A 26,194-nucleotide genomic window follows, 5' to 3' on the forward strand; every position below is an offset into this window, starting at 1 on the left:
TGCAGAGCCTGGTTCAGGCCTGGAGCCAGCGGTGTTCCCCAGCGCTCAGCACCGGGTCCTGTCCTGCTCAGCCTGGTCATCAATGACCTAAATGCCGGGACCGAGTGCACCCTCAGCCAGTTTGCTGGTGACACCAAACCGGAGGAAGGGCTGACACGGCAGAGGCTGTGCTGCCATCCCGTGAGACCGGGACAGGCTGCAGCCCTGGGCAGAGCAGAACCTGGTGAGGTTTAACCAGGCCAGGCCGGGGCCTTTACCCGGGAGGAACGACCCCCGGCTCCAGCACAGGTTGGGGGACCTGCTGGAGGCAGCTCTGTGGAGAGAGACCTGGGAGTGCAGGGGACGACAGGGTGACCATGGGCCAGCAATGTGCCCTGTGGCCAAGAGGCCAACGGGACCTGGGGTGTGTGAGGAAGAGTGTGGGCAGCAGGTCAGGGAGGTTGTTCCTCCCGCCCTGCTCTGCCCTGGGACGCCCCATCTGCAGAACTGGGGCCAGTTTGGGCTCCCCAGTCCAAGGACGCAGCCCCCCATGTCCCTGCTCATCCTCTGCCCGTCTTGGGCCACCTTTGCCCACAGAAAACCGTTCAGAGCCACACTGGTTGTGGTTGTGCCGCTGGCAATGCTGGGGGAGATGCCAGGACCGACCAGGGTGGCGCGACTGGGGTCACCCATCCTGTGGGTCACCGGGTGTTTTCCAGGGGCTGCCGGGGGCTCCAAGTTGCTCCCGTACACAGGAAACGGCGCCAGAGCCACGGCAGAGGTGCCGGGAACCGCGGCGCAGGGCGGGGGCGCCGTCCCGCGGGACAGACGGGCCGGTCCGTGGATCACAGCGTGGAACGTCAGCGACGGCGTCTGCGTGGGCTCCCAGGACAGCGCCCGGCCCGGCCCCGCGGATCCCGGAGCCCCCGCCCCCTCTGGCCACCTCACCCGGCACCGGCGAGCGCACCCGGGCGGCGGCAGGACAGGTGCTGGGGACAGGGACAGCCAGAAGAACATGCGGTCTGCAGGCTCCGGTGGCTCCTCGTGGCAGCGGCAGTGACAGTGGCACTGACAGTGGCAGTGACCTTGACAGTGACGGTGACAGTGGCAGTAACAGTGGCGGTGACAGTGGCAGCAACAGTAACAGTGGTGGTGGCGGTGACAGACAGCAGCAGTGACAGTGACAATGACCCGTCCTCCGTGGGCTGGAAGGGACACACGAGGCTGCCAGCCCGGACCCGCGCGCCCCAGCTCTGCCAGGTCAGCGACTCCGGAGCCGCGTCCAGCAGCTCCCCCAGCGCGGCCCAGGGCTGGAGGGATCCGCGCTGCCCAGCACCTCCCCGCTCCGTCCGTCCGTCCGTCCCAGTGCTGGCAGCTCTGCAGTGCAGCAGCGGGGCTGCAGCCGGACCCACGGACACAGGGCCGGGACGCAGGAGCCACATCCCGCAGGGACCATGTCGGCCCCGAGGCCCCGCTGGGCTGGGGGAGCGTGGGGTTCCTGCCCCACAGAGGGTCTTCGGCTCTGGGGGCGGCAGGAGGGGACGCGCCCGCCCCTGCGGCTCCGCCGTCCGGCCAGGGCTGCACCTGCGCCCGCCGTCCCTGCGCCGTCCCCGCGCCGTCCCCGCGCCGTCCCCGCACTGTCCTCGCACTGTCCCTGCGCCGTCCCCGCGCCGTCCCCGCGCCATCCACAGTATCACAGTATGTTTGGGATTGGAAGGCCCTGGAAAGCTCATCCAGTGCAATCCCCCCGGAGCAGGAACGCCCAGCTGAGGTTACACAGGAAGGTGTCCAGGGGTTGGAATGTCTGCACAGAAGGAGACTCACAGCTTCCTCAGCCTGATCTGGTGGCCTGTAACAGACGCCCACAACAGTGTCACCCTGCCAGCCTGCCCCTTGATCCTGACCCATACACTCTCAGCTCGCTCCTCATCCGCTCCTGGGCAGAATTTAGTACATTGTAGTTGCTCTCTCACATAGAGAGCAACTCCACCCCCACGCCTGTCCGGCCTGTCTTTCCTGAAAAGGGCATAGCCATCCATGACCACATTCCAGTCATGTGAACTGTCCCACCATGTCTCTGTAATTGCCACCAGATCATAATCTCCCGACCGAACACAGGATTCTAGCTCCTCCTGCTTATTCCCCATGCTGCGCATTGGTGTACAGGCATTTCAGGGAGTGAGCAGAGCACACCAGTTTCTCCCTAGGGGCAGAGGAGGCCACCCGGTCCTCATCAGTTTTAGAATGCAGCCCCACTGGGACAAGCCCAGCTACAACCCCATCCCCCTTCGAGCCTAGTTTAAAGCTCTCCAAATGAGCCCAGCTAATTCCTGCCCCAGCATCCTTTTGCCCCTGCGAGATAAACCTTTCCGGCGTGACAGTGTCCGGACTGGTGTCTTATAAAACCAACCATTATCAAAAAATCCAAAGCCCTGCCTGTAGCACCAGTCTTGGAGCCAACATTTAGAGAGTGAATTTTCCTGTTCCATCCCACATCATCACTTGAAGATGGAAGGAGTGAAGAGAAGATCACTTGAGCCCCTGAGTCTTTCACCATCCTTCCCAAGACCTTGAAATCATTCTTCATCCCCCTCAGACTACGGGAAGCAGCTTCCTCCCCATCTGTCTGGAAGACCAGCAGCGGGTAGTAGTCCGTCGGGTGCACCAGTCTGGGGAGCTCTCTAGCGATATCCTTGATCCGGCTCCAGGGAGACTACAAACTGCCCTAAGATGAGGGTCAGCTCTGCACATTGGGCCCTCTGTTCCTTTCAGAAGGGAATTTCCTATTACAATCACCCTTCTTTCTTTCTTATCAGAGGCAGTCTTAAGTCGTGAAGTCAGCCGCCTCTTCCTACGTGATCTTGTAGGCAGGCTCGGCACCACCTCCTCACCTACCTCTTCTTCAGGATCCAGGGCCTCAAACCTATCACGGAGGGGCACCTGGGGAGGCAAAGCAGGCAGGGAGGGGGCTGCCCGCGACGCCGAACCGGAATACGCTTCCAACCCTCGTCGTGTTTTGGGTCCCCAACCTCTGCCCGACAGCGACAAGGGGGGGCGTCTCAGGACTTCCCCTCTGTCCAGAGGGCAGGAGGTCCATCTCCTTTTGGGGGGTACCTCCCTGGGGCCTTTCCGACGGGCACGTCAGGGTGTTACTCCACCAGTCCATCTCCCTTTGTACTCCTGATGGTCCTCAGCGTCTCAACCTCCTCCTTGAGTTTCACAACCATGTCGAGCAGGTCTTGCACCTGCTCACACCTCACACAGGTGGAGCGCTGGCCCCCTCCCCCGCAGCAGCAGGCTCTGGCACTCCCTGCAGCCTCTGGCACTGCCTGCAGCCTCTGGCACTGCCTGCAGCCTCTGGCACTGCCTGCAGCCTCTGGCACTCCCTGCAGCTCTGGCACTCCCTGCAGCTCTGGCACTGCCTGCAGCCTCTGGCACTCCCTGCAGCTCTGGCACTGCCTGCAGCCTCTGGCACTGCCTGCAGCTCTGGCACTCCCTGCAGCTCTGGCACTGCCTGCAGCCTCTGGCACTGCCTGCAGCTCTGGCACTCCCTGCAGCTCTGGCACTGCCTGCAGCCGAGACCTGAACAGCCACCGCTCGGGACAGAGCCTCAGGCTGCGTTGCCACCGTCTGTTAGAGACAAGCTCTCCTCCTGGAGCGACCATGGCCGTCAGCAGCCTGGGATGCTGGCAGTAAGTGAGAGGGGCTGACAGCAGCAAGTGCTCTCTGCACCCTGCTGCAAAGCTCCCGCACCCGCGGCTGCAGCGCAGTGCGGGCGGGGCTCGACTCACCCGCTGCACAAGGTACCAGAGCCGCTGCTGCAGCGTAGTGCGGGCGGGACTCGACTCACCCGCTGCACAAGGTACCAGAGCCGCTGCTGCAGCGCAGCGTGGGTGTGACCCACCCACGGCACGAGCTGTTTGCCCCTCCCAAAGGCTTTTTCAAGGCAAGGGGAGGGGGCGTGGCCGCGTGGGAACGCCCCCCGCACGTCCCCGCGCTCCCGCAATGGCTGCCGGGGCTGCGGGATCGGGCCCGCCGGAGTCACGCGGTCCCTGTGCGTTTCCTTCCGAGCGTCCTAATCCCCGCTGAACCTCGCGGTGCCACGCTGTCCCCGCACTGTCCCCGCACTGTCCCCACGCTGTCCCCGCACTGTCCCCGCACTGTCCCCACGCTGTCCCCGCACTGTCCCCGCACTGTCCCCACGCTGTCCCCGCACTGTCCCCACGCCATCCCCACGCTGTCCCCGCACTGTCCCCGCACCGTCCCCACGCTGTCCCCGCACTGTCCCCATGCTGTCCCTGTGCTGTTCCCACGCTGTCCCGGCACTGTCCCCACGCTGTCCCCGCACTGTCCCCACACCATCCCCATGCTGTCCCTGTGCTGTCCCCACGCTGTCCCCATACCGTCCCCTCGCTGTCCCCACACTGTCCCTGCACTGTCCCCGCACTGTCCCCACGCCATCCCCACGCTGTCCCCGCGCTGTCCCCACGCTGTCCCCGCACTGTCCCCGCGCTGTCCCTGCACTGTCCCCGCACTGTCCCCGCGCTGTCCCCGCACTGTCCCTGCGCTGTCCCCACGCTGTCCCCGCACTGTCCCTGCGCTGTCCCCGCACTGTCCCTGTGCTGTCCCCGCACTGTCCCCGCACTGTCCCCACGCTGTCCCCACGCCATCCCCACGCTGTCCCCGCACTGTCCCCACGCTGTTCCCGCACTGTCCCCACGCTGTCCCCACGCTGTCCCCGCGCTGTCCCTGCACTGTCCCCACGCTGTCCCCACGCTGTCCCCGCACTGTCCCCGCGCTGTCCCCGCGCTGTTCCCGCACTGTCCCCACGCTGTCCCCGCACTGTCCCCGCACTGTCCCCACGCTGTCCCCACGCTGTCCCCGCGCTGTCCCTGCACTGTCCCCACGCTGTCCCCACGCTGTCCCCGCACTGTCCCCGCGCTGTCCCCGCGCTGTTCCCGCACTGTCCCCACGCTGTCCCCGCACTGTCCCCGCACTGTCCCCACGCTGTCCCCACGCTGTCCCCGCGCTGTCCCTGCACTGTCCCCGCACTGTCCCCACGCTGTCCCCGCACTGTCCCTGCGCTGTCCCCGCACTGTCCCCACGCTGTCCCCACGCCATCCCCACGCCGTCCCCGCACTGTCCCCACGCTGTCCCCACGCTGTCCCCACGCTGTCCCCGCGCTGTCCCCACGCTGTCCCCGCGCTGTCCCCGCGCTGTCCCCGCACTGTCCCCGCGCTGTCCACACGCTGTCCCCGCACTGTCCCTGCACTGTCCCCGCGCCATCCCCACGCTGTCCCCGCGCTGTCCCCGCGCTGTCCCTGCACTGTCCCCACGCTGTCCCCACGCTGTCCCCACGCTGTTCCCACACTGTCCCCGCGCTGTCCCCGCGCTGTCCCCGCACTGTCCCCGCACTGTCCCTGCACTGTCCCCGCACTGTCCCCACGCTGTCCCCGCACTGTCCCTGCACTGTCCCCGCACTGTCCCCACGCTGTCCCCGCACTGTCCCCACGCTGTTCCCGCGCTGTCCCCACGCTGTCCCCACGCCATCCCCACGCTGTCCCCGCACTGTCCCCGCGCTGTCCCCGCACTGTCCCTGCACTGTCCCCTCGCTGTCCCCGCACTGTCCCTGCGCTGTCCCCACGCTATCCCTGCGCTGTCCCCGCACTGTCCCCACGCCATCCCCATGCTGTCCCTGTGCTGTCCCCATACCGTCCCCATGCTGTCCCCACACTGTCCCTGCACTGTCCCCACGCTGTCCCTGCGCTGTCCCCGCACTGTCCCTGCACTGTCCCCACGCGGCCGCAGCTCCAGGGAAGCCGCTGGAGCCGCCGCAGGGGCCAGCGCTCGCCCGCCCGGGGCTGCCGGCGGTTCCGGAGCCGCCTGCCCGCTCCGCCGGCCCCGGAGTCACCGCGGCCCCGGGACACGAGCGCGCGGCCCGGCTGCCCACAGCGCGTGACCCGCGGCGCTGCCACAGGATCACCGCGGCTGGGGACGCCCCCGGGATCACCCAGTCCACCCACAACCCACCCGGCACGGCCCGTGTCCTCAGAACCTCCTGTCCGTCTGTCCAGCCCTCCAGGGATGGTGACTCCAGCACTGCCCTGGGCAGCCTGTTCCAATGCCCCACAGCCCTTTGGGGAAGAAATTGTTCCCACATCCAACCTCAGCCTCCCCTGGCGCAACTTGAGGCCGTTTCCTCTGCTCCTGGCGCTTGTTCCTGGGGAGCAGAGCCCGACCCCCCTGGCTCCAAGCTCCTTTCAGGCAGTTCAGAGATCAGAAGGTCTCCCCTCAGCTCCTGTTCTCCAGCTGAACCCCCCAGGTCCCTCAGCCGCTCCATCACATTGTGCTCCAGACCCTCACCAGCTCCGTTCCCTTCTCTGCACTCTCTAGTCCCTCAATGCCCTGATGATGATGACGATGATGATGATGATGATGATGATGATGATGATGGGCTCAAACCTGACCCCAGGACTGGAGGTCTGGCCTCCCCAGTGCCGAGTGCAGCGGCATGATCACTTCTCTAGTCCTGCCGGCCACCGCAGTGCTGGGACCAGCCAGGAAGCTGGTGGCCTCTTGGCCACCTGGGCACACGCTGGCGCATGTTCTGCCGCTGCTGTGACCCACGTGCAGGACCCGGCCCTCGGCCTCGTTCAACCTTGTAAAAACGGCCTCAGCCCCTCGATCCATCCCGCCCGGACCCCTCTGTCCGTCCGTCCCGCCCGGACCCCTCTGTACGTCCGTCCCGCCTGGACCCCTCTGTCCGTCCGTCCCGCCCAGACACCTCTGTCCGTCCGTCCCGCCCAGACCCCTCTGTCTGTCCATCTTGCCCAGACCCCTCTGTATGTCTGTCCCGCCCAGACCCCTCTGTCCGTCCGTCCCGCCCAGACCCCTCTGTACGTCCGTCCTGCCCAGACCCGTCTGTACGTCCGTCCTGCCTAGACCCCTCTGTCCGTCCGTCCTGCCCAGACCCCTCTGTCCGTCCCACCCAGACCCGTCTGTCCGTCCATCCCGCCCGGACCCCTCTGTACGTCCGTCCCGCCTGGACCCCTCTGTCCGTCCGTCCCGCCCAGACACCTCTGTCCGTCCGTCCCGCCCAGACCCCTCTGTCTGTCCATCTTGCCCAGACCCCTCTGTATGTCTGTCCCGCCCAGACCCCTCTGTCCGTCCGTCCCGCCCAGACCCCTCTGTACGTCCGTCCTGCCCAGACCCGTCTGTACGTCCGTCCTGCCTAGACCCCTCTGTCCGTCCGTCCTGCCCAGACCCCTCTGTCCGTCCCACCCAGACCCGTCTGTCCGTCCGTCCTGCCGCTGCAGATCAGCACTCCCCCCCGACCTGGTGTCACCTGCCGCCTTGCTCAGGGTCAGACGTCCCCGCGCTCGGCCCCGGTGCAATGGCCAGTGAGCGGCGCGGCCGGAACGCAGAGCGGGGCCCGGCCGCGGGACGGCGGGGAGGGGCGCCCACACAGGGACACGGGTGCGCGGGACGAGCGGGTCCCGGGGCCGGAGGTGCTGGGGACGGCTGCGCGCTCCCCCCTCTGCCTGCAGCCCACGGGCTGCACCGCGCCGCAGCAGCTCCCGCGGGGGGGCAGCTCAGGGACCGCGGGGGCAGCTCAGGCACTGCGGGGGGCAGCTCAGGGACTGTGGGTGCAGCTCAGGGACTGCGGGGGGGCAGCTCAGGCACTGCGGGGGGCAGCTCAGGCACTGCGGGGGGCAGCTCAGGCACTGCGGGGGGGCAGCTCAGGGACTGCGGGGGGGGCAGCTCAGGGACTGTGGGTGCAGCTCAGGCACTGCGGGGTGCAGCTCAGGGACCACGGGGGCAGCTCAGGGACCGTGGGGGGGCAGCTCAGGCACTGTGGGGGGGCAGCTCAGGGACTGCGGGGGGGCAGCTCAGGGACTGCGGGGGGGGCAGCTCAGGGACCGCGGGGGGGCAGCTCAGGGACTGCGGGGGGGCAGCGCAGGCACTGCGGGGGGCAGCGCAGGGACTGCGGGGGGGCAGCTCAGGCACTGTGGGGGCAGCTCAGGCACTGCGGGGGGGCAGCTCAGGGACCACGGGGGGCAGCTCAGGGACCGCGGGGGGGGCAGCGCAGGCACTGTGGGGGGGCAGCTCAGGGACTGCGGGGGCAGCTCAGGGACTGTGGGGGCAGCTCAGGGCCTGGGGGGGGGCAGCTCCAGGACCGCGGGGGCGCAGAAGCAGGCCCCAGGTACAGAAATAAATGGCTCTATTAGTGTACAAAACATGCTGTGCAGCGCCGCCGGGCGCCTCCCCGCGGGAGCCACACGATATAAATAAGGCCCGGACAGCCGCAGCGGTATTTACAGCGGGGGGCAGCGGGGGGTCCAGCCCCACCACGAGCCGCCGCTCCCGGCCCGCGGACCCGCGCCCGGCCCCGCCGGGCTCACTTCAGGTCCACGTCGAAGTCCAGCACCAGCAGCTTGGTCTCCTCCGTGCCGTTGCGGCTGCCCACGGCGCACACCAGCTTGGTGTTGGAGGCGCGGATGCGCCACACCACGCCCCCGCTGCCCCCGCTCTCCAGCGCCACCAGGTTGCGCACAAACTCGCCCGTCTTGAGGTCCCAGAGCTTGACGGTGCCGTCGTCGGAGCTGGTCACCACGAACTTGGAGCTGAACTGCAGGCAGGTCACGGCGCTCTGGTGCTTGCTGGGCCCTGCGAGGGGGGGTCCGTCAGCCCCGCGCCCCCGCGGGGAACACCTGCCCGGCACCGCCACGTCTGCCCCGTGACGCCACGTCTGGCCCACGACCCCACATCTGGCTGCAGCAACCACCCTGCTCCGGCGCCCTCACATCTGCCCTGTGCCCCCACATCTGCCACACAGCCCCACATGTGGCTGTGGTGACCAGCCGTGCTCCGGCACCGCCACATCTGCCCCTCGACCCCACATCTGCCCCACACCAACACCTCTGCACCAAGCCCCCACATCAGCCGCACGCCGCCACATCTGCCCCACACCACCACATCTGTCCCACACTGCCACATCTGCCCCGTGCCGCCACGTCTGCCCGGCAACCCCACATCTGCCCTGTGTCACCACATCTGGCTGCGGCGACCAGCCCTGCTCCGGCACCGCCACATCTGCCCTCCGACCCCACATCTGCACCGCACCAACACCTCTGCCCCACGCCCCCACATCTGCCCCGCGTCCCCCATCTGCCCCATGCCCCCACATCTGCCCCGCACCCCCACATCTGCCCCGCACCCCCACATGTGGCTCCGGCGCCCCCCGCGCTCACCCTGCAGTGTCTGCAGGCACTGCCCCGTCTTGATGTCCCAGATCTTGACGGTGGAGTCGGCGTTGCCGGACACGAGGATGTTGTCCCGCAGCTCCATGCCGCTGGTGAGCGACTGGTGCCCCATGAGCGTGTGCAGGCAGTTCCCGCTCTCCACGTCCCACACGCGGATCGACGTGTCCAGGGAGCCGCTCACGATGTGGGTCCCGTCGAACTGCGGAGACACGGACCAGCGCCCGCGGCACATGGAGACCAGCAAACCACCACAGACCAGCACCCACGGCACATGGAGACCAGCAAACCACCATAGACCAGCACCATGGCACATGTGGGCCTAACCTGGGGAGAGGGAGCCCCGGCCTAACCCAGGGGAGAGGGAGCCCCGGCCTAAGCCAGGTGTGTGTGTCCCTGTGCTGTGCGTGCGGGTCCCAGACAGTCTGTGTGTCCCGCACAGTCCGTGTGTCCCCCGCACGGTCCATGTGTCCCCCACATGGTCAGTGTGTCCCTGCAGTCCGTGTGTCCCCTGTGTGGTCAGTGTGTCCCCTGTGCGGTCCGTGTGTCCCCGCAGTCCGTGTGTCCCCTGTGCGGTCCGTGTGTCCCCGTGGTCCGTGTGTCCCCGTGGTCCGTGTGTCCCCCACACGGTCCGTGTGTCCCCGTGGTCCGTGTGTCCCCCACACGGTCCGTGTGTCCCCGTGGTCCGTGTGTCCCCGTGGTCCGTGTGTCCCCCACACGGTCCGTGTGTCCCCGTGGTCCGTGTGTCCCCGTGGTCCGTGTGTCCCCCACATGGTCCGTGTGTCCCCTGTGCGGTCCGTGTGTCCCTGCAGTCCGTGTGTCCCCGTGGTCCGTGTGTCCCCTGTGCGGTCCGTGTGTCCCCGTGGTCCGTGTGTCCCCCACACGGTCCGTGTGTCCCCGCGGCGCGGGCGGAGGGGGCGGCCGGGCCTCACCTGCAGGGAGTAGACGCGGTTGGTGTGCCCCTGCAGCGTGTGCGTGCAGCTCTCGCTCTCGGGGTCCCACACCTTCACCGTGTAGTCGTAGGCGCCGCTCACCACCTTGTTGCCGTCGTACTGCACGCAGCGCACGGCGGCCACGTGCCCCATCAGCACGTGCAGGCACTGCCCCGTCTCGATGTCCCAGAGCCGCAGGGTGGCGTCGCGGGAGCCGCTCACGACCCTGCGGGCGAGGACGCGCTCGGAGCCCATCGGGCCACCCGGGCACACGAGCTGCGGGGCGGCCCCAGCCCGGCGTGCGGGACCCGTCCCACGCGGCACCTGCAGCTGCAGAGCCCCAGCCCCACAGCCCCGCAGCTCCACCCGCCCTCATCGCAGAACCACGGAGCTCTGTGCTCAGGGACCGTCCCGCCCCCCAGTGCCCCCACCACGGCAGGGACATCGTCACAGCTCAGGGTGCTCAGACCCCGTCCAGCCTGGCCTGGGGTGTCTCAGGGATGGTTCAGCCACCACCTCTCTGGCCAACCTGGACCAGGCTCTCACCGCCCTCAGGGCAACAATTTCTTATATCCAGCCTCAATCTCCCTCCTTTAGTTTAACCCATCACCCCTTGTCCTGTCACAACAGGTCCTGCTCAAAAGTCTGTCCCCATCTTTCTTATGGCCCCTTTTAAATCCTGCCACAGACAGGCCCAGGCCCCCACCGCTTCGACACCCCCGCGTGCCCGTTGCGGGGCCGGAGCAGCTGCAGCCGCGCGCCCGTACCTGCTGCCGTGCAGGTGCATGCAGCGCACCGTGGACGTGTGCCCGTACCTGCTGCCGTGCAGGTGCATGCAGCGCACCGCAGCCGTGTGCCCGTACCTGCTGCCGTGCAGGTGCATGCAGCGCACCGCGGCCGTGTGCCCGTACCTGCTGCCGTGCAGGTGCATGCAGCGCACCGCGGCCGTGTGCCCGTACCTGCTGCCGTGCAGGTGCATGCAGCACACCGCGGCCGTGTGCCCGTACCTGCTGCCGTGCAGGTGCATGCAGCGCACCGTGGACGTGTGCCCGTACAGCGTGTGCACGCACTCGCCCGTGTCCGCGTTCCACACTTTGAGCGTCCGGTCCGTGGAGCCGCTGATGACGACGCTGTCCCTCATCTGGGACGACCACACGCCGCCCGTGTGCCCCACCAGCGTCTGCACGCACTGCGCGGGACGGGCGACACGCTGGTGGGGAGCGGCCGGCGGGGACGGGGACGGGGACGGGACGAGCCGCGCGTGGGGACGCGTGAGGCCCGGGGTCGCCAGCCCACCCCTCCGGGACAGACGCAGCCCCCACCGGAGCCCCCGTATCATGAGCACCGGCTCTTCTGAGCCTGTGGAGCTCCTGCCCTCCTGGATCTCCCGGAGCGTGAAAACCCCGCTCGCTCGTCACCGCACACCCGCAGCTCTCCCGCCCCCCGCAGCCGCGGGCCCCCCAGCGCAGGACCAGCCCTCCCGCCGCGCTGCGCGCCCGGCCCCTCACCTCGCCGGTGACCGCCGACCACACCTTGAGCGTGTTGTCGTCGGAGCCGCTGACGATGCGGTTGCCGCAGAACTGCAGGCAGGTGATGACGTGGTCGTCGTGCCCCTTCAGCACCTGCGCGGGACAACGAGCGCGGAGGGAGGCGAGGGCGGCCCAGAGCCCGCGGGGGAACCTCGGAGCGGCGGGGAGGCGGGGGGACGAACAGACGGTCCCTGTCACACCTGTCACCTCCCTGCTGCTCCTCTGCGGGGCTGGGGGACAGTGGGCTGCACGGGGACCCCAGAACATGGAGGGGCCCTTGTGGCGGTTAAGGCCACTGAAGCTGTCGAGCTCAGGGGCCGGGGACCCGCGGCCCCGGCGGAGCGGGACGGGGCCGCTCCCGGCGGAGCAGCGGGGCCGGGCTCTGCTCACCCGCCTTGCACGGCCCCGGGGCCTCGGGCGGGACAAACCGGCCCCGGGACTCCGCACCGGGCCGGCCGGGCTGAGCCGCGGGGCCCCGCTCCTGGGGCCGCGGCCGCTGCGGGACGGGCCGAGGGGACGAACCCCCTGCCCGGGGCCCGGGACCCTCCTGTGCCGCGGAACCACAGCCTTGCCCGGCGGCAGCGCCGGAGCAGCCGGAGCCGCGGGAGCCCCGAGCTGTGCGGGACCTGAACAGGAGCCGCGGGAGAGCCCCGAGCTGTGCGGGACCTGAACAGGAGCCGCGGGAGAGCCCCGAGCTGTGCGGGACCTGAACAGGAGCCGCGGGAGAGCCCTGAGCTGTGTGGGACCTGAACAGGAGCCGCGGGCGAGCCCCGAACTGCGCAGGACCTGAGCAGGAGCTGGAGCCGCAGGAGAGCCCCGAGCTGCGCGGGACCTGAACGGGAGCCGTGGGAGAGCCCCGAGCTGCGCGGGACCTGAACGGGAGCCGTGGGAGAGCCCCAAGCTGCGCGGGACCTGGAGCAGGAGCCGCAGGAGCCACAGCTGCGGGGCCTCAAGCTCCCGTGCTGCCAGCGGCCGTGCCTGGCCTGTGCTCCTGAGGACGGGCCACACGTGCCAGTCTCTTCCTGAGGCACTTCCAGCATTCTCGGTGGTCGTGGGTATTTCTCCGCCGCCCCTTCCTGCGCCAGCCTCCTCCCGCACAGCTCCCGCGCGCGGGTCCCCCGGGGACCCCCCAGGCACCCACCTTGGGGGCCCTGAGCTCCCCGCTGCGCCAGTTCATGTCGATCTTGTGCTGCCGCATGAAGGCGAATTTCCAGGGGCTGTACATGAAGCCGGGGCTGAGCAGGCGCCGCTTGCGCAGGTTCAAGGGCTCCTCGATGCCTGCGGAGGGGACGCAGCGGGTGCCCAGCAGCACGCAGCGGCGCGCGCCCCGTGCAGCGCAGCGCGGTGCCGCGGCCGCCCCGGCCACAGCGCGGCACGCAGGGCTCTTACCCTCCTCGCGGCACTTCTCCCGCCACAGCAGGTTGTCCTCGGCCAGGACGCGCCAGTAGCGGCAGGTCTGCGCCGCGCGCAGCAGGTCCCGCGGCTCCAGGAACGACAGCACGTAGAGCGCCAGCTGCGGGAGGGCACGCGCTGGCACGGGCACGGCGCTCGGGGCTGCTCCCCGGTGCCGGGCCAGCCCGTCCCCGCCCCGCTCACCTCCTTGGGCAGCAGGGAGATGAAATCCCTCTGGAACTGCGGCTCAATGACCTGCATCATGTACTTGATCTGGGAGGGCTCGCAGCGGTCGATGAGCTCGTCCAGCGCCAGCAGCTTCTCCGGGCCGCTCCACCGCTGGGGACGGGGACACCAGTCACGACACCCGCACACGCGACAGGCTCCCGCGGCTCCGCTCAGCGCCCGACCCCAGCCCCTGTCCTCTGTCCCCCATGCTGGCCCCTGTCCCCTGTCCCCAGGCCCTGTCCCCCACTCCAGCTCCCGTCTCTTGTCCCAGCCCCTGTCCCTTGTTCCAGCCCCCGTCCCCCACCCCGGCCCATGTCCCCTGCCCCTATCCTGGCCCTTGTCCCCTGTCCTCAGCCCCTGTCCCCCACCCCAGCCCCTGTCCCTTGTCCCAGCCCGTCCCCTGTCCCCAGCCCCTGTCCCTTGTCCCAGCCCGTCCCCCGTCCCCAGCCCGGCCCCGCAGACACCAGCCAGCACAGCTCGACGCGCTGGCCGGGCCCCGATCGCCCCAGATCTGCACAGAGCAGCCATGGGGCACAGCTGGGAGCGCCGTGAGTCACCCGGAGGGGACGCGGTGCCGTGTGCCGGCAGACAAAGCAGCGCCCCTCCAGGCCCAGGGGCCAGCGCCCACCCATGCTCCTGTTCTGGAGCCGGGAACTCCCCAGAACCCCCCGCAGGCCCCAACCCTGCCCGCCCGGCCCCCCATGCCCCCCGCGCGGCGGCCGGGCCCACCTGGAAGGTGCGCAGCCAGTCCTGCAGCTCGGGCGGCGGCAGCACCGCGGGGATGCGGCGCCGGCGCGCCGGCCCGGCCTGGGCGTTGCGCAGGTCCCCGAAGGTGGTGGTGGGGCTGGGCGTGCAGGGGCCCAGCGTCCTGCACGTGCACACACACAGGCCGAGGTGAGACGCTCCGGCGCCGCGGCCGGGCAGCGCAGGGACTCGGGTCCCCGCGAGCCGCCCGCTGCCGGGCTCCAGCACCCCTGCCCGTCCCACCCCCCGCGGGACGCGCCGCACCCCGCGCCCCCTGCACACACACACGGGCTGGTGGGGGCTGGAGGCGCCTCCGGAGCTCGGCTGGTGCAGCCCCCCAGCAGGGCCGCCCAGACGGTGTTGGAGATGCCCAAGGAGGGGGCTGGCAGGAGGGGTCCCGCCCCGCGCCACCTGGGCCCAGCACCCGCCTCACCTGCTGTACTCGGAGCCCTTGCACAGCTTCTTCCCCGGGGACAGGGCCCGGCCGTCCGGGCCGTTCTCCGACTTGCGCTTCATCTGCGAGAGAGGCGGTGACGGCGGCGGGAGCGCGGCACAGCACACCCGCCGCCTGTGCCGGAGCCGCAGCGGCAGAGCCGGCCTGGCACACCCGCCGCCCGTGCCGGAGCCACAGCGGCAGAGCCGGCCTGGCACACCCGCCGCCTGTGCCGGAGCCGCAGCGGCAGAGCCGGCCTGGCACACCCGCTGCCCGTGCCGGAGCCGCAGCGGCAGAGCCGCATGGCAGGGCCGTGCCCACGCTTGGGACCCGCGCGGCGAGCGGCAGCCACCGAGCCCCAGAGCCGGCAGAGCAGCAGCTGCCATGGGAGAGTCATAGAGCCACCCCAGCTCAGGCTCTGCAGGACGCGGGGACCCCGGTGCCACATGGGGTGGCTCCGCAGGGATGGGGACAGCCAGCGGTGCTGGGACAGGCTGTGGAGGTGCTGGGACAGCCAGCGGTGCTGGGACAGGCCGTGGCGGTGCCTCCCAAGCGCTGCCCAGCGCCGCCGGCAGCGCGGAGTCCCCGGCGCGCAGCTGCGCTCCCCGGCAGGCCCTGGGTCTGCAGCGGCAGCCGCAGCCGGCACGCACCGGGCCTGCCTGGCACTGCAGCGGGGGCCGGGAGGCTCTGAGGCCGCCGGGCCCCAGGACGCCCGCAGACGTGTGTCCGCGCCGGCTCCGCACACACAGCCCCCGGCCGCAGCGCTCGCCCCGCTCACCTTGGGCCGCGCGTGGCGGAGGAGCCCCCCGTCCTCCGTGCGCTGCAGGTAGTCGATCCAGCGCTCCCCGAGGGTGTAATAGAAGTAGACGTTGCTGCTGTCCTCCCCGTCCTCGCTGCCGCAGCTCTCCTCTTCCTCCTCCTCCTCCTCCTCCTCCTCCTCCTGCTCCCTGCAGGCCGTGGAGCTGACGGGCTCCGGTGCCCCTTGCCCGCTGGAGCTGGAGCCATCGCCCCCCGGGCCCGGGCTGCCCTTCCCGGGGCGCTCCGGCTCCCAGGGGCCCGGTGCGTCCTGCTCGGCCACCGCCTGCGACACAGCGAGAGGCGGGTCAGGGTGGCTGTCTGTCTGTCTGTCTGTCTGCCTGCTGCCGCCCTGCGCCCCGGCTCTCGGGGTGCTCCCGGCTGGGGGACACGCTGGGGACCGGAGGGGACATGCTGGAGAGCTGGAGGGACACAAGGCCAGGGCTCTCCGGGGTCACCAAGGCCGGGGCTCTCGGGGTCACCAAGGCCGGGGCTCTCGGGGTCACCAAGGCCGGGGCTCTCCGGGGTCACCGGCAGCCGCGCTGGGCACCACGTGGTGCCACGTCACTTCCCAGCCCCGCTCCGCGGCTCCGGCGCGGCCTCGGGCGGCTCCGCGCCCGGCGGGAGCAGCGGCCACGCGAGCAGCACCAGCTGCAGCGCCACGTCCCGGCGCAGGGACGCCCCAGGCCCAGCTGTCCCCCTGCGGCGGCCGCGCCGGGCAGGGCCCCGTGCCGGAGCGGGGGCACCGGCTGCGCTCCAACCAGCGCCCGGCCAGCACCACCCGGTCACGGCTGCTCCAGCGCCTGTCCCACACGCCCCCACAGCCCCTCCCCGGGAACAGCACGGGGAGCGACACCAGGAAAACATTTAAAGCAGCAGCAGCACGCGGTGACCGCCCGGAGGAAGCAGCAGCAGCGGCAGCAGCCGCAGGAGCAGCAGCAGCAGCAGGAGCAGCAGGAGCAGCAGCCGCAGCCCCGCGCCGCAGCAGGAGCCGCGTCCAAGGCGCCGCGCGCGGCCCCGCCGGCAGCGCAAGGTCACCCGCCCTCAGCGCCCACAGAGCAGCGGGGGCAGCGCGGTGGCTGCAGCAGCGCGCTGGGAAAGCTTGGGCTGGGGAGACACCACGGGAACAAGGGGAGCGTGGCGGGTGCGCGAAAGGGGGAGGCAGCAGAACCCCCTCACGCAACCTGAGCGTGACCGCGGCACAGGACGGCGGGTTCGTGGTGAGCGGCGGGTTCGTGGTGAGCGGCGGGGCCGTGGTGAACGGCGGGGCGCCGTTCCGCACCCACTGACCAGACCCGCTGCCAACAGCCCCTTCAGAAGAGCTGCGTTTGTTCCCTGAAGCGCCGCAGTCAGAGCGCAGACACCGACAGACTGAGCCACGTGGCCGTGCTCACGGGGCCCGCTCAGCGCCGCTCAGCACCGCTCGGCACCGCTCAGCACCGCTCGGCACCGCTCGGCGCCCAGCGGCTCCACTGCAGCGCCGGGGACGCCGCGGGGGTGCTGCTGGCCTCGGCGCACCCACAGCGCGTGCCAAACGCGGCACTCGGCGTTCGCCTTGTTCGTGGCGCGGAAGCAGATGGAACCTCTCCTGATTACGCCCTCAGGCTGACGCTCGGGCAGGTGTGAAGAACAGGACAGTGCCCGGCGCGACACGTGTCACTCGCTGCGCTGGACACACAGACCAGGTGCGCTCCAGCACCGGAGCGGAGCTCAGCACCCCCGGGCAGAGCAGCGCCCGCCGGCACGGGGCTGCACCAGAGCAGCCACTGCAGCGCCCGCCGGCATGGGGCTGCGCCAGAGCAGCCGCTGCAGCGCCCGCCGGCATGGGGCTGCACCAGAGCAGCCGCTGCAGCGCCCGCCGGCATGGGGCTGCACCAGAGAAGCCGCTGCAGCGCCCGCCAGCACGGGGCTGCGCCAGAGCAGCCGCTGCAGCGCCCAGGAGCGGCACACTCGGCCCTGGAGGATCCGCGAGCAGGGAGGCAACGCGGCCCCGCGCTGATACCGCGACCCTGCGCTGATACCGTGATCCCCGCGCTGATACTGCGACCCCGCGCTGATACCGTGACCCCGCGCTGATGCTGCGACCCCGCGCTGATACCGTGATCCTGCGCTGATACCGTGATCCTGCGCTGATACCGTGATCCTGCGCTGATACCGCGACCCCGCGCTGATACCGCGACCCCGCGCTGATACCGCGTCCCCGCGCTGATACCGTGATCCTGCGCTGATACCGCGACCCCCGCGCTGATACCGCGGCCCCGCGCTGATGCCCTCGGGTCCTGCGGCGCCCGACCCGCACTCCCAGCGGGACGCCCAAGAGCGGGGGGTCTGCTCAACCTCCTCCCGAACGACCCAAACGGCGCAGGAACACTGCGGCAGAGGGAGGGGGGTTGGGCACCGCGCAGGATGCGGCCGGGAGGAACGGTCCTGCTGCTCCGAGGCGCCGCGGCCAGCGCGGCCAGGGCCGGGTTCACCCGCGCTCAGGAACCAGCGTGTGCTGAGCACCAGCCCGGGACCCCCAGCACAGCAGAATGGTCACCCCGTCACAGCGCCCAGTGACACCGGTCACCCCGTCACAGCACCCAGTGACACTGGTCACCCCGTCACAGCACCCAGTGACACCGGTCACCCCGTCACAGCACCCAGTGACACTGGTCACCCCGTCACAGCACCCAGTGACACTGGTCACCCCGTCACAGCACCCAGTGACACCGGTCACCCCGTCACAGCACCCAGTGACACTGGTCACCCGTCACAGCGTCCAGTGACACTGGTCACCCCATCACAGCACCCTGTCACACCGGTCACCCCGTCACAGCACCCAGTGACACCGGTCACCCCGTCACAGCACCCAGTGAGACTGGTCACCCGTCACAGCACCCAGTGACACTGGTCACCCGTCACAGCACCCAGTGAGGCTGGTCACCCGTCACAGCACCCAGTGACACTGGTCACCCCGTCACAGCGCCCAGTGACACTGGTCACCCCGTCACAGCACCCAGTGACACTGGTCACCCCATCACAGCGCCCAGTGACACTGGTCACCCCATCACGGCACCCAGTGAGGCTGGTCACCCCGTCACAGTGCCCAGTGACGCTGGTCACCCCGTCACAGCGCCCTGTCACACCGGTCACACCATCACAGCGCCCTGTCACACTGGTCACACTGCATAGTCAGTCACACTAGTCACCCTGTCACGCTGGTCGCCCTGTTACATTACTCAGTCACACTGGTCACGCTTCACATCACCCAGTGAGGCCAGTCACCCCATTACACCACCCAGTCAGTCACACCGGTCACCCCGTCACACCACCCAGTCAGTCACACTGGTCACCCCGTCACACCACCCAGTCAGTCACACCAGTCACCCCGTCACACCACCCAGTCAGTCACACCAGTCACCCCGTCACACCACCCAGTCAGTCACACCAGTCACCCCGTCACAGCACCCAGTCACACTGGTCACCGTGTCACAGTGCACAGTCAGTCGCACTGGTCACCCTGTTACACCACGCAGTCAGTCGCACCGGTCACCCCGTTACACCGCACGGTCAGTCAGCCACGCTGGTCACCGTGTCACAGCGCACAGTCAGTCGCACCGGTCACCCCGTTACACCGCACGGTCAGTCAGCCACGCTGGTCACCGTGTCACAGCGCACAGTCAGTCGCACCGGTCACCCCGTTACACCGCACGGTCAGTCAGCCACGCTGGTCACCGTGTCACAGCGCACAGTCAGTCGCACCGGTCACCCCGTTACACCGCACGGTCAGTCAGCCACGCTGGTCACCGTGTCACAGCGCACAGTCAGTCGCACCGGTCACCCCGTTACACCGCACGGTCAGTCAGCCACGCTGGTCACCGTGTCACAGCGCACAGTCAGTCGCACCGGTCACCCCGTTACACCGCACGGTCAGTCAGCCACGCTGGTCACCGTGTCACAGCGCACAGTCAGTCGCACCGGTCACCCCGTTACACCGCACGGTCAGTCAGCCACGCTGGTCACCGTGTCACAGCGCACAGTCAGTCGCACCGGTCACCCCGTTACACCGCACGGTCAGTCAGCCACGCTGGTCACCGTGTCACAGCGCACAGTCAGTCGCACCGGTCACCCCGTTACACCGCACGGTCAGTCAGCCACGCTGGTCACCGTGTCACAGCGCACAGTCAGTCGGGGCCTCTGTGCTGCGCTCACGCGAGGGGCACAGCCCACGCCCCCCGCACACCCGGCTCGGGGCGCTGAGCCCTTCCCCGCACCCCCCGCAGCCCGCACAGAGCGGCCAGGCCCGGTCTGGCGGCAGCGGCCGCGCTGCGGGCAGGGGCAGTGCCGGCGCCGGCGCCCCCGCGGTGACACCCCTTCCCGCGCCAGCCCCGCCGCAGCCCCGCCCGCCCCGGCCCCACCGCGGACACGCTGGCCAGGGCCAACCAGCACCGCAGCGCCACAGCACCGTCCCGCAGACGGGCAGACGGCAGGGGCCTCGGCAGGACGCACGGACGCGGCCGCCCCCGCTGCCGGCCCAGGGACGACGGTCTCTCCGCGCCCCGTCTGCCGGCTGCGATGAGCGAGGGACCTCCCCGCGGTGCCTGGAGCCCACGCACCGCACTGCCCGTCGGCACCGCCCCTGTCAGGGACACCGCGGCACGGGTGTCACAGCCCAGGGAGCGCCAGGCCGGGCTCTGCGCCCGGGGACACCGCAGCCCCGCGGGACACGGCAGCGCTGGCTCTGCGCTCAGGGACACCGCAGACCCGCGGGACACGGCAGCGCCGGCTCTGTGCTGGGGACACCGCAGGACACGGCAGCGCCGGCTCTGCGCTCAGGGACACCGTGGGACACGGCAGCGCCGGCTCTGCGCTCGGGGACACCGCAGCCCCGCGGGACACTGCAGCACCGGCTCTGTGCTGGGGACACCGCGGGACACGGCAGCGCCGGCTCTGCGCTCCGGACACCGCGGGACACGGCAGCGCCGGCTCTGCGCTCCGGACACCGCGGGACACAGCAGCGCCGGCTCTGTGCTCCGGACACCGTGGGACACGGCAGCGCCGGCTCTATGCTCCGGACACCGTGGGACACGGCAGTGCCGGCTCTGTGCTCCGGACACCGCGGGACACGGCAGCGCCGGCTCTGTGCTCCGGACACCGCGGGACACGGCAGCGCCGGCTCTGCGCTCCGGACACCGTGGGACACGGCAGCGCCGGCTCTGTGCTCCGGACACCGCGGGACACGGCAGCGCCGGCTCTGTGCTCCGGACACCGCGGGACACGGCAGCGCCGGCTCTGTGCTCCGGACACCGTGGGACACGGCAGCGCCGGCTCTATGCTCCGGACACCGTGGGACACGGCAGTGCCGGCTCTGTGCTCCGGACACCGCGGGACGCGGCAGCGCCGGCTCTGCGCTCTGGACACCGTGGGACACGGCAGCGCCGGCTCTATGCTCCGGACACCGTGGGACACGGCAGCGCCGGCTCTGTGCTCCGGACACCGCGGGACACGGCAGCGCCGGCTCTGTGCTCCGGACACCGCGGGACACGGCAGCGCCGGCTCTGTGCTCCGGACACCGTGGGACACGGCAGCGCCGGCTCTGTGCTGGGGACACCGTGGGACACGGCAGCGCCGGCTCTGCGCTCTGGACACCGCGGGACACGGCAGCGCCGGCTCTGCGCTGGGGACACCGTGGGACACGGCAGCGCCGGCTCTGCGCTCCGGACACCGTGGGACACGGCAGCGCCGGCTCTGCGCTCGGGGACACCATGGGACACGGCAGCGCCGGCTCTATGCTCCGGACACCGTGGGACACGGCAGCGCCGGCTCTGTGCTCCGGACACCGCGGGACACGGCAGCGCCGGCTCTGTGCTCCGGACACCGCGGGACACGGCAGCGCCGGCTCTATGCTCCGGACACCGTGGGACACGGCAGCGCCGGCTCTGTGCTGGGGACACCGCGGGACACGGCAGCGCCGGCTCTGTGCTCCGGACACCGCGGGACGCGGCAGCGCCGGCTCTGCGCTCTGGACACCGTGGGACACGGCAGTGCTGGCTCTGCGCTCCGGACACCGTGGGACACGGCAGCGCCGGCCCTGCGCTCCGGACACCGCGGGACACGGCAGCGCCGGCTCTGTGCTGGGGACACCGCGGGACACGGCAGCGCCGGCTCTGTGCTGGGGACACCGTGGGACACGGCAGCGCCGGCTCTGTGCTCTGGACACCGCGGGACACGGCAGCGCCGGCTCTGTGCTGGGGACACCGTGGGACACGGCAGCGCCGGCTCTGCGCTCCGGACACCGTGGGACACGGCAGCGCCGGCTCTGCGCTCTGGACACCGCGGGACACGGCAGCGCCGGCTCTGTGCTCTGGACACCGCGGGACACGGCAGCGCCGGCTCTGCGCTGGGGACACCGTGGGACACGGCAGCGCCGGCTCTGTGCTCTGGACACCGTGGGACACGGCAGCGCCGGCTCTGCGCTCCGGACACCGCGGGACACGGCAGCGCCGGCTCTGCGCTGGGGACACCGTGGGACACGGCAGCGCCGGCTCTGTGCTCTGGACACCGTGGGACACGGCAGCGCCGGCTCTGCGCTGGGGACACCGTGGGACACGGCAGCGCCAGCACGGCCGTACTGTCCCAGGCTCCCCGCAGGACGGTCCCCGGCGCCAGCTGCCACCTCCAGGGCCAGCAGACGGGCCGCTGGCGGTGTGACCGGACACGGCGCTGCTGGGGCTGCGCAGACCCTGTCCCTGTCCCAGCGCAGACCCCGTACCAGCGCAGACCCTGTCCCTGCACAGACCCCATACCAGCACAGACCCTGTCCCTGCGCAGACCCTGTCCCTGTCCCTGCACAGACCCCGTACCAGCACAGACCCTGTCCCTGTCCCTGTCCCAGCGCAGACCCTGTCCCTGTCCCTGCACAGACCCCATACCAGCACAGACCCTGTCCCTGTCCCTGCGCAGACCCTGTCCCTGTCCCAGCACAGACCCCGTACCAGCACAAACCCTGTCCCTGCACAGACCCTGTCCCTGTCCCAGTGCGGACCCCAGCCCAGCGCAGACCTGTCCCAGCGCAGACCCCGGCCTGGTGCGAACCCTGGCCCTGGCCCAGCACAGACCTGTCCCAGCGCAGACCCCGGCCCAGACCCTGTCCCTGTCCCTGCACAGACCCCATACCAGCGCAGACCTGTCCCAGCACAGACCCCGTACCAGAGCAGACCCCGGCCTGGCGCAGACCCTGTCCCTGGCCCGGCACAGACCCCATACCAGCGCAGACCCCGGCCCGGCGCAGACCCTGTCCCAGTGCAGACCCCAGCGCAGCCCCTGTCCCTGCACAGACCCTGTCCCTGCACAGACCCCGTACCAGAGCAGACCCCAGCCTGGCGCAGACCCTGGCCCTGGCCCGGCACAGACCCCATACCAGCGCAGACCTGTCCCAGCACAGACCCCGTACCAGAGCAGACCCCAGCCTGGCGCAGACCCTGGCCCTGGCCCGGCACAGACCCCGGCCTGGCGCAGACCCTGGCCCTGGCCCGGCACAGACCCCATACCAGCGCAGACCTGTCCCAGCACAGACCCCGTACCAGAGCAGACCCCAGCCTGGCGCAGACCCTGGCCCTGGCCCGGCACAGACCCCATACCAGCGCAGACCCCGGCCCGGCACAGACCCTGTCCCAGCGCAGACCCCAGCGCAGCCCCTGTCCCAGCGCAGACCCCAGCGCAGCCCCTGTCCCAGCGCAGCCCCTGGCCCTGCACAGACCCTGTCCCTGTCCCAGCGCAGCCCCTGTCCCAGCGCAGCCCCTGTCCCTGTCCCAGCGCAGCCCCTGGCCCTGTCCCAGTGCAGACCCCGGCCCTGTCCCAGCGCAGACCCCGGCCCTGTCCCAGCGCAGACCCCAGCCCAGCCCCTGTCCCTGTCCCAGCGCAGCCCCTGGCGCTGGCCCAGCACAGACCCCATCCCAGCGCAGAGGCCGGCCCGGCGCAGACCCCCCGCCCCGCGCTGCCCCCGCGGCAGGGAGCCCCGTTCCCACCTGGGGCGCCGCAGCGCTGCCGTCCTGCGGAGCCGGGCTGGCCCTCGCTGCCTCCTCGCCGCTCGGCCTCCTCCTGCACGTCATGCGCTGGCTGTTCAGCTCCAGGATGCGCGTGGTGATGCCTTTGACGTGCAGAAGATCATCGAGCGAGCTGAAGCCCTTCAGTTCCTGCGAGAGAAGTGAGAGCGGCCGTGGAGCGGGACGCCCAGAGCAGCCCCAAGCGGCACCGGGCGCAGTCCCTCCCGGCTCCTTCCCGGCCGCGCACCCGCCCCTCGCAGCCACCGCTCCTGGGCCGCACGGGGAGCGGCTCGGGGCCGGAGCTGGGCCAGACTGCGCACAGCGAGTCCCCATCGCTGCCGTCCCAGGGGCGGGGGCGCCTCCTGCCCAAAAAGCCCTTCCCACGTAACCCCTCCTGTGCCCACACTCCCCTGCCCTGAGCAAAACTGCGAGAGCAGGAACAGAGCTGCTCCGCACGCTGGCGGCACAGAGCACAGGCGAGAGCTCAGAAAGGGAAACTGGCTCCAGCTGAGCTGAGCTGAGACCTGGAGCTGAGCTGAGACCTAAAGCCGAGCCGAGACCCGAAGCTGAGACCCAGAGCTGAGCTGAGACCTGGAGCTGAGCTGAGACCCGGAGCCAAGACCTGGAACTAAGCTGAGACCTGGAGCCAAGACCTGGAGCCAAGCAGAGCTGACACCTGGAGCTGAGCTGACACCTGGAGCTGAGCTGACACCTGGAGCTGAGCTGACACCTGGAGCTGAGACCCGGAACCCAGAGCTGAGCCGAGACCCAGAGCTGAGACCCAGAGCCGAGCTGAGGCCTGGAGCCAAGACCCAGAGCCGAGCCGAGCCCCGGAGGGCTCCCGGCCCAGGCGGTCGATCGGCCCCGTCGGCAGCTCGGGGACGGGAACAGCCCCGTCTCCTGCAGACACGTGTGTGCAGGACCCCGCGGTGCTGCAAACGGGGCAGGCGCTGCCTGGAGCCGCAGCGGGACCCGGAGCCGCAGCGGGACCTGGAGCCGCAGCGGGACCTGGAGCCGCAGCGGGACCTGGAGCCGCGCGCACCCCGAGCAGCTCCCGCCCCAGCCCAAGGGGCCTCAAGCCCGCGGGGCCGGCGGCCGAGGGGCCTCAAGGCTGCGGGGCCGGCGGCCGAGGGGCAGGACCCGGGAAACATCCACCTTGTCCGCTCACACCGGCACCAGCGCCAGACAAGGTTCCGACTGCTCTCCCAAATTCACCTGCGTTGTTTCAGGGCGCTCCTGCCGCTTCTCCCCTGTGAACGGGTTTGCCCCGAAGTGCAGCCCTACCGATCGGCTCAATTTTGGCAGACCCGTCCTCACCTGTTCTCGGACCAGCGCTCTTTTTTTAAGCGACTTTTACTCTTCCGTGCCCACGGTGTTTACATTCCCATTGTATTTATAGCGGGTGACCCTGCCCCTCTCAGCCGCCTTTCCAGGCCAAAAACAGCCAAGCTCTCCCAGCCCGGCCTTGTCAAACCAGCCCTTCCCGACGCCCTGCCCACTCCTCTGCCTCCTGCGCCCGACACTGAGCCCCAGCCGGGACCTCACCAGCCCTTCCCGACCCCCTGCCCGCTCCTCTGCCTCCTGCACCCGACGTGGAACCCCAGCCGGGACCTCACCAGCCCTTCCCGACGCCCTGCCCACTCCTCTGCCTCCTGCGCCCGACGCTGAGCCCCAGCCGGGACCTCTCCAGCCCTTCCCGACGCCCTGCCCGCTCCTCTGCCTCCTGCGCCCCACGCCGAGCCCCAGCCGGGACCTCACCGGCTCCCCGTGGCACCAGCGACAAAAAGGTGGCACCAACGTTCCTGTCGCTGCTAAAGCGCCACAGCAGACACGGCCCGGGATCTGCTCACCGTCCCAGACACGGCCCGGGACCCGCTCACCGTCCCGCCCATGTCACCCGGTGATGGAGACACGGCCCGGGATCCGCTCACCGTCCCAGACACGGCCCGGGATCCGCTCACCGTCCCAGACACGGCCCGGGATCCGCTCACCTCCCGGCCATGTCACCGGTGATACCGCCCGGCGCCTCCCCGGCTGTCCCCTCCCAGTGACAGCTCATCGCCACCCGGAGCGGCGCCGTTCCCACCCGCGGTGACCGCACCGCCCCGGCTGCTCCTTCCTGCCCCGCCGGGAACTCCCTTTGCTGCTCCCGGCAGCGCCCGCGGACCGGGACACGGGAACCGGGACACGGGAGCCCGGGACACGGGAGCCCGGGACACGGGAACCGGGACACGGGAAGCCGGGACACGGGAAGCCGGGACACGGGAAGCCGGGACACGGGAAGCCGGGACACGGGAACCGGGACACGGGAGCCCGGGAGCGGGCCGGCCCGTCCGCGGAGCCGCCGCAGAGCGGCCCCGGCCCGCCCGGCGGATCCCGGCGGCCCCGATCCCGGCCCAGCGGGGAGCACCCGGCTGCTCGGCCCGTCGCCCGGAGCAGCCCCGGAGCCGGCGGGACAGCCCGGCCGCGGACCCCGAGGAGCCGGCGCTGCCGCCCCGCGCCGCCGCAGCCAGCCGGCCGGACCCGCCCGCGGGGCCCGCGGGGCCGCAGCGCAGGACGCGGCTGCCCCCGGCCCGGCAGCACCGGCCGGCCCGGGCACGGCGCTCCCGCCCGCCCGCTGCCCCGCGGCGCCCCGCTCCTGCCCGGCCCCGCCGGGACCGCTCCCGCAGAGCGCCGCCGCCCCGCCCGGCAGCGCCGCGCCCGCACCTCTCTCTTGCGCACGATGCCGCGGGCCCGGCGGCGGCCGATGCCGCGGAGCGCGCCCTCCAGCTCGGCCGCGCCGGCCAGGTTGATGTCCAGCTTGGGCCCGCCGGGGCCCGGCCCGCCCGGCCCCGACATCCCGAGCGACCGCCAGCAGGCCCCGCGCACTGCGCAG

General features: G+C 70.8%; 2 protein-coding genes across 2 annotated transcripts in view; one reads left to right on the top strand and one right to left on the bottom strand.

Moving 5' to 3' along the window:
- The window catches only part of APBB1 (amyloid beta precursor protein binding family B member 1), a 73,061-nt gene that overhangs the window by 19,928 nt on the left and 26,939 nt on the right, over positions 1-26,194 (top strand). The window lies entirely within an intron of this gene.
- Positions 8,184-26,168, bottom strand: LOC309437949 (F-box/WD repeat-containing protein 7-like). Its single transcript, XM_082048818.1, has 13 exons — positions 26,026-26,168; positions 23,302-23,469; positions 15,276-15,578; positions 14,498-14,580; positions 14,050-14,188; positions 13,297-13,431; positions 13,090-13,213; positions 12,842-12,978; positions 11,680-11,793; positions 11,179-11,360; positions 10,172-10,397; positions 9,231-9,441; positions 8,184-8,646 (listed from the first exon to the last, which is right to left on the bottom strand). Exons 1-13 carry the CDS (start codon positions 26,155-26,157, stop codon positions 8,378-8,380), a joined length of 2,223 nt encoding a protein of 740 aa, XP_081904944.1. The 5' UTR covers positions 26,158-26,168; the 3' UTR covers positions 8,184-8,377.

The sequence above is a fragment of the Streptopelia decaocto genome, assembly GCF_964273445.1.
Source record: "Streptopelia decaocto genome assembly, chromosome: 1".
Lineage (NCBI taxonomy): Eukaryota > Metazoa > Chordata > Aves > Columbiformes > Columbidae > Streptopelia > Streptopelia decaocto.

Coding starts and splice junctions, on each gene's coding strand:
- LOC309437949 (XM_082048818.1), bottom strand. CDS start 26,157: ATGTCGGGGCCGGGCGGGCCGGGCCCCGGCGGGCCCAAGCTGGACATC. Junction 23,470..26,025: donor GCATCGTGCGCAAGAGAGAG/GTGCGGGCGCGG, acceptor CTTCTCTCGCAG/GAACTGAAGGGCTTCAGCTC. Junction 14,189..14,497: donor AAGGGCTCCGAGTACAGCAG/GTGAGGCGGGTG, acceptor GTGCACGTGCAG/GACGCTGGGCCCCTGCACGC.